The 7,165-nt window shown below is 36.7% G+C and overlaps 1 protein-coding gene and 1 long non-coding RNA gene across 2 annotated transcripts in view; both read left to right on the top strand.

The window, feature by feature from the left end:
• LOC18780771 overlaps positions 1-3,549 on the top strand; it is a 42,720-nt gene extending 39,171 nt beyond the window's left edge. Inside the window, exons 57-66 of the mRNA XM_020561267.1 lie at positions 48-116; positions 205-296; positions 966-1,047; positions 1,580-1,745; positions 1,816-1,940; positions 2,061-2,323; positions 2,407-2,503; positions 2,591-2,761; positions 2,845-2,949; positions 3,328-3,549. Of these exons, the coding sequence (XP_020416856.1) occupies positions 48-116; positions 205-296; positions 966-1,047; positions 1,580-1,745; positions 1,816-1,940; positions 2,061-2,323; positions 2,407-2,503; positions 2,591-2,761; positions 2,845-2,949; positions 3,328-3,426 (1,269 nt within the window). The 3' untranslated portion in view covers positions 3,427-3,549. The remainder of the gene's footprint in view (positions 1-47; positions 117-204; positions 297-965; positions 1,048-1,579; positions 1,746-1,815; positions 1,941-2,060; positions 2,324-2,406; positions 2,504-2,590; positions 2,762-2,844; positions 2,950-3,327) is intronic.
• On the top strand, positions 4,421-6,785 carry LOC109948403. The gene is made up of 5 exons (XR_002271028.1): positions 4,421-4,737; positions 5,793-5,962; positions 6,045-6,261; positions 6,363-6,503; positions 6,649-6,785. It is a non-coding gene; the product is annotated as an uncharacterized LOC109948403 (long non-coding RNA).

The raw sequence follows: 7,165 nt of genomic DNA, 5'->3' as shown, positions 1-7,165 counted from the left end.
TACGCATAGAACATATACATAAGTAATTCTGTTACTGATTTAATTAGGTTATGGCTGCTACTGCTCGGTGTGAAGAGATAGCCAACCAGAAATTCAGTCAATTGATCCTCGATGAGGTACTCATTTATCTCCATTTTTTAGATGCTTATGCTTAATATGATCGAGAAGGTTTCATTGTTCATTCCTTGGATGAACATGATTTAGGATTGGTTGGCATTGGAAGAAGCTGTCCAAATTGGCCCCGTACAAGGTTTTGGTAAAAGGCTCAGCTCCATTTTAAGCACCTATCTTTCTAAGTGAGTTACACTCTGGTTTAAATATGTGAGTTCAAAATTCCAAAAATGAACAGGGAGTGGTTGTAACTATCTATGTTCATGATTTTCATATAAATTAAATTATGAAGGGAGGGGGATTTGGTGGAACATCTAAGTAGAAGAAGCAAAACTATGTTTCCTTTCTTTTTTCCTTTAGCAAGCATTGTACTTTGCACCAATTTTGTTTTGTTTAATCTTGTTCTTTAAGAAAAAAACTTATGAAGGATTGTTCATCATTTGTTTCATTGTAAAAAAAGGAGATTTGGAAAACCAAATACCAGTTAAGCATAGGGTATGTCAATTTTATGTTTCTAAAATGAATCATATGCTATTAGAGCCCATACATCTACTATTACCATAGAGTCATAGTGGTTTTACATTGTCTGTTGGATTGACCACTTATTCAAATAGGTTCAATTCACTCTTTCGCATGCTACATGCTATGTGCATTGTTTTTTTTGCCTAACCACTAAAACGAGCAAGTACGTAGTGTTTCCTTGTGAACAGATTCTTAAATGTGTATGTGTCTGCTTATTTGTGTGTGTGCTTTCTATGCATTATTGAAGTTTTTATTGTTAGTGTGTTTATGGGCTTGTATTGTTTCCAGTTATGACTTTATTTGTATGTCTTGATCCTGCTTGTGCATCATAGATATGACACAGAGGCCACCATCTACTTTGACGAAGGTGCAAGGAACTCAAAACGACAACTGTTGGAGTCAAAAGCGTTGGATGTATGGCTACTCTCTTCGTCTCTCTAATTTAACAGAGATTTTAGTTAGGTTTTCAGTTGGTTAGACAATCCATGGAAATAAGGAGGTTGTGATTAGTAGTGGTTTTTAAGTTTTAGTAGCCTCTAAATTATTTTCAATACCACATTACACACTCGTGTCTCAGGAACCCATCTCAAAATGAAAGGCATGATAATGACGATTGGCAGCCTAAACTTTCTCCCTCATGTGGCCCTATGAAAAAGTTGTAAAATGTGCAGGAAAACATCATTAACGAAGCATGACTTCTTCTAATTAGTTACCAAATGCTTAGATTGACAAAGCTCACTCTGAGAACTTGAATTGACAAATGGAGTTTCCTTGTTATGACTTGAAAGCATTGCCTGATGTTTATTGTTCAGATTGTCTTTAAACGAGAACTTATTAAAAGGTGGGTTGGATTTAGTGTGGTGGGTTTTGAGAATTCATAACAGCCACTAATGTCAGTTATCATGCTTATTTTAGTTTAAATCTCCCTTTACTCTTAATTTTCCAGTTTGTTTACCCTGCATACACGACCATGCTGGGACATGTACATTCTAAAGCGCTTGAAGATTTTAAAGTGAGACTGGAACAATCGTTAAACAAAGGAGAAGGATTTACTTTATCTGTTCGTACCTGTACTCAGTCTTCTATACTTGAGTTTGACAAAGGATGTGCAGGTAATTAAGATGTTTGTCCACCAAACAAAACCTTTGTTTTTAGTACTACTTAACATGTTTCTCCTTTCAGATGTTGCCATACAACAAGCTAATTGGGATGCTTCAAGAGTTCGCGAAAAACTTCAACGTGATATAGATGCACATGCATCATCCATTTGTAGTGCAAAGTTGTTAGAATTGAATTTCAATTATGAGGTAATCTTATAATAATCTATTAAAATCTTGGGTATTATATGACTTAGAATACTTTTAAAGTTGTGTTGATAATATGTTGTTACTCAAATTTCTTAACGAAAATAACCTTTAATTTTGCAGAGACAACTGTCTGCATCTTTAACTGGACCAGTAGAGGCTCTACTTGAAACTGGTGGAAAAGACACTTGGGGTTCAATAAGAAAACTACTTAATCGTGAAACTGTAGTTGCAATATCAAAGTTTTCAACTGCAATTTCCGATTTTGAGTTGGACAAAGAAACAATTGCCAAAATGTTGCAACATTTAAGGGATTACTCAAGGAATGTGGTGGAGAAAGTTGCAAGAGAAGAGGCCACAAAAATTATGATCCACATGAAGGATCGGTAGAGGACTTGTTGTCAATATATTTTCTCTTCTTTTTTCCTTGTCATTTTGGTTGCTTATCATCTATGTTAACATTTCTCAGGTTTTTCGGAGTCTTCAATTGTGACAGTGATTCAATGCCTCGGGTTTGGACTGAGAAAGAAGACATCAGAAGTATTACCAAGGATGCTCGCTCTGCAGTAATCATTGGGAACTTTGTGAAAGAATAATCTGCCTTTTTGTGTTAAAGTGATATTTTAATGTCTTTTATTATTTATTTATTGCAGGCTTTGAACCTTTTGTCAATCATGGCTGCCATCCGCTTGGATGAGAAGTCAGATAATATTGAAAAAGTTCTCTTTTCTTCTCTGATGGATGAAACTGTTACTGTTTCATCTTCACAAGATAGGAGAATAGGAGCTTCTGCATACCTTCTTGCCTCAAACACCTGGGAAGAGGTACCATTTTATGGATTTTGGTTCATTTGTATAAGTTTTCTATCATCAAACTGGTTTCTTATTAAAGGTTAACTCTGAACTAGGTTTCTTCAAATGATACCTTAATTACTCCAGCGCAGTGCAAGTCCTTGTGGGGAGAGTTCAAAACAGAGACTGAGTTTAGTGTCACTGAAGCTATTTTAGCACAGGTATATTTTATAACTTCTTTTGTATGGATTTGAATTATGGAGATCTAACTAGTGGTGTATGTACTTGGAAATGCAATGGGCAAGTAGTCGTAGAAACTTTGAAATATGATGTGTGCATTGTGCATGACATTTGGGATGGAGTTCTTATTCATGTAGATTGGATTTGGTTTAGTAGTGAAAAAGGAATGAAGTTCCGGAACGAAACACTCAATATTGGAAAATGAGCTAATTCTTGACTTGGTAACGGCAAGTTTATGTATTCTTGTTTTTCTACAAAGAAAACCCGGCATCCTAATATTTTTAACCGATCTTTATGTTTAGAAGTTCAATCTAATCCTGCAAACGTATGTATGATGCTGTTTGCTTTTGTATTCTCAGGAGGCTTACAAACAGAGTAACAACTGGTTGCCTCCTCCGTGGGCTACTATGGTGATTGTCGTTCATGGTTTCAACCAATTTATGCACCTTTTAAAGTAATTATGGCCGTTCATAGTACTAAGTTTGTGCAGTGTTAATTACTTGGAAGTCCCAACTGTCTTGTCCGTCTGTCAAACAATGTTCCTTTTCTCTTCAAATGAAACAGTGGTCCTGTTTGTTGCATGTTTTGTTTAGAATAAACGATTAGTTTTTATTGATAAAAAAAACAAAAGTACAAAGTAACGATGAGTAAAACAAAACGGTACAACATATTTAATTGATCTGAAGAGAATCAAGCACAACTAAAATTTGACTAAAATCCCCGATTATGCAACTAGAAGCACATGTACTCAAACCTGCAATACAAATTTGCCGCGTAACTGCAGAAACATCAAATTCGTATTGAAAGCCAAAAGCTAAATAGAAATAAAATAACCTAAAGATAAAACAAACCACAACAAACTTCTAAAGAGTTCATGAGTTATTAGGCTTAAACAAACTCCTCCAGAGCAACCCGAAGAGAGACATAGCGCCATATCAGCTATCGTAAACCCGACGCAAGCCGAAATCATCCTTAAATGCGTGGGTCAAAAGATGACAACTATTTCATGGCTATAACATCATTTCAAGGCAAATACTTCCACATCACAAAACAAAAGAACTAAGAAGGTGGGGAAGGGAGGGAAGGAGAGGTGATGAGGAGAAGAAAGGGGAGGCGGGTAGGGAGGGAGGCCACTGTGGGACGGTGGCTGAGATTTTACTTAGGGTTTTTCTGTCACAATAGTATACTCCTTATTGAGTTTAAACCAAAGCTCCTTAGTTTTATCTACAAGGGGGAGGGAAGATTCTCTCTCACACTCTACCAAAGTGTTATGAGGATTAAAAATATAAAACTACTTGTTTGCCAATTAAGACCATTTTTCACTAGTTTTTGTTTTGATTTTTATTTTATACAAACGATATTCTACTTTAATATAATATAACCTACGGGAGGAGAGATTTAAACTCAGATACATAGTGAAAAAAATGAGTTTGGCTGTGGTGCGCCGGCTGTACCTGTACAGCCCATCACATGCTAGTCACGTGGGCTTTTTTTAAAAACAAGTGAAACTGGTTCTTTTGGTTAACCAGTGAAAATAAGGAAAAAAAAGCTCCCGCGCGTTCAAAACCTAGGCTGCACACAGATCGATTTCGTCTATCTCCTCCTCCATAGCTTTGCACAGCCACAGCTCTATTTCGGTGAAGTCACAGCTGCACAGCTTCGTACAGCCTGAAGAAGCTCCCCCCACTTCGTCTTCTCCATCTGAGGAGCATATTTCAACCAAAACCCAGAAACCCACTTCGTCTTCTCCAGCTGCTTCCTCCATCTCGGTAAGTTCGTGTGTTGATTTTCATTATGGGTAATTGATGGTTCTATTTAATTTATTCTTCTAGTGATTTTGAATTGTTGTTTCAGTTTTTTCATTGAACAATTCCAGAAATTAATTATTCAAATTTTGTATTTCTTTTCCCACTGTGCATTTCTGCTGGGTTGTTATAGTGCCTCTTGATCTGATTGTATATATGAATACCCATGAGGCCTCTGATTGTGTATGATTTAATTGTGGTGGGTTTGTGATTCTGAAAGTGGCGTGAGGTGAAGTGGGTATCTGACATTGATGGCTGTAATGTTCATGCAATTGCATATCTCTGTATGCAATTACTAATAGCCTGTATGCAAATCCAAGTCATTGAATGCAATTACAGTATATAGTTTTTTTTTTCCAAAGTATGCACGTATCTCAACTTTTGCTTGTATTTATTTGTTCTTTTGGTATCCTCGTTCTGTCTTGTTCACTAGAATATCCTCCCCACTTGCACATGTTACAAAAAAATCAGGGTGCAGTCACCTGCTTCACTGTTTCAATTAAGTTGCAAGATTTCAGACTTGTCTCCCATGTTGTTTTCCAATTTGTATCATATTCTGTATGCAACATGCCGTAGGGATGCAGTTGTCATTAGTTGGGTGTCAAATATCATCAAACGTGATATTTTCCTTACCATACGTCGCTGCATCTATTCTCATTTTGTGATATTATAGTTTGCTCTCTATTTCTGTCACCATTTTTGTGTATTTTGCAATGCTGACACCAGTAGCAATTGCTTTTGCTAGTTTTCATGTTTGTTTGTATGTTTGTGGGTGCACCTCTCTCTCATGCACCCACCGATATCATACTCACAATAGACATTTGGGTCAGAGCAGGCACCAACAAAATTTGTTGCAAAGACCTGTCTAGTTTCAAAATTTTATTGTCACAGTTAACGAAAATTATGCGTGCCCCACAGAGTTCCTTTCAATGATGTTTGCTTATGGCATATTTGTTGTATCTGCACTCTTCTTGTCAAATTATCTTCTCAGCGTGTAAGCATATTTTCACTTTTTTCAGGCAGTGGCAAACTCAACATCAGCAACTTTCTTACGTGTTGTTGGTAGTGAGTTGATTCAGAAGTACTTGGGGGATGGTCCGAAATTAGTGAGGGAACTCTTTAGGGTTGCTGATGACCTCTCACCCTCCATTGTCTTCATCAACGAAATTGATGCAGTTGGTACAAAGAGGTGAGCTGCAAGTCACTGAACATTGATGAAAAGATTGTAAATTACTGTTAATCAAATGTTCCAGATGATCTTTTGTCTGCAGGTATGATGCCCATTCAGGTGGTGAACGTGAAATTCAGAGGACCATGTTGGAGTTACTAAACCAGTTAGATGGTTTTGATTGAAGAGGAGATGTCAAGGTGATCTTGGCAACAAATAGAATTGAGAGTCTTGACCCAGCCTTGCTTCGTCCTGGCCGAATAGATAGGAAGATTGAATTCCCTCTTCCTGATAAAAAAACAAGGAGGCGCATCTTCCAGGTAAATTGACACGACTGTTTATAAGAAAGAAACAAATTCAACATCAACGTGCCAAGTTTTTATGGTTGTGACTAACGATGATTGGGATCTATTGATTGCAGATTCACACATCCAGGATGACGTTGGCTGATGATGTCAACTTAGAAGAATTTGTTATGACCAAGGATGAGTTCTCTGGGGCTGATATAAAGGCAATATGTACTGAAGCTGGTTTGCTTGCTTTGAGAGAGCGCCGTATGAAGGTGAGAAAGACACTTTGATCTTCCAACCTCCCTTCCCCATCTTGAATCTTTGAAATTTGTTTATCATTTCTTACTGTGTTTGATTCAACTGGTTGCTTAATCATTGTAATTAACGTGGGTGTTACATTTAAATTGTGTGCATCAGGTGACACATATAGACTTCAAGAAGGCAAAGGAAAAGGTGATGTTCAAGAAGAAAGAAGGGGTTCCGGAAGGGCTCTATATGTGTTAGGAAACTATATATGAAATAGTAGAAAATAAAAAGGTAAAAAATATATAAATTCTATATTATATATATTGCTATATGAATTATATAAATTAGACATATTATCTATAGAATAATATATATTTAATAGTAAATTATTATTATTATTAGTTCCATATACTGTAACTGCATGCACATAAGGTTGATGGTTAAGGTTGTGCAATTGCATGTACTTATTCCTGTTTGCATACAAGGACGTTGTGTTTGCAGTATATCATGGACAATTGCATTATGTGACGGCCAATTGGACGTTATCTACCTCACGTAATACATTGCACACCAGAGTTTTTTTGTTGCCGCAATGGGAACATGATAGCAGGGTATTGAAGCCCCGACTTCATTTACCAAACAGGAGTTCCTACTAGATTGATAATAAAGGTCTCGTAACCATATTTTG

This window comes from Prunus persica, chromosome G4, assembly GCF_000346465.2.
Source record: "Prunus persica cultivar Lovell chromosome G4, Prunus_persica_NCBIv2, whole genome shotgun sequence".
NCBI lineage: Eukaryota > Viridiplantae > Streptophyta > Magnoliopsida > Rosales > Rosaceae > Prunus > Prunus persica.
Note: the sequence above shows the minus strand (reverse complement) of the source record. Positions and strands in the feature narration are given on the sequence as shown.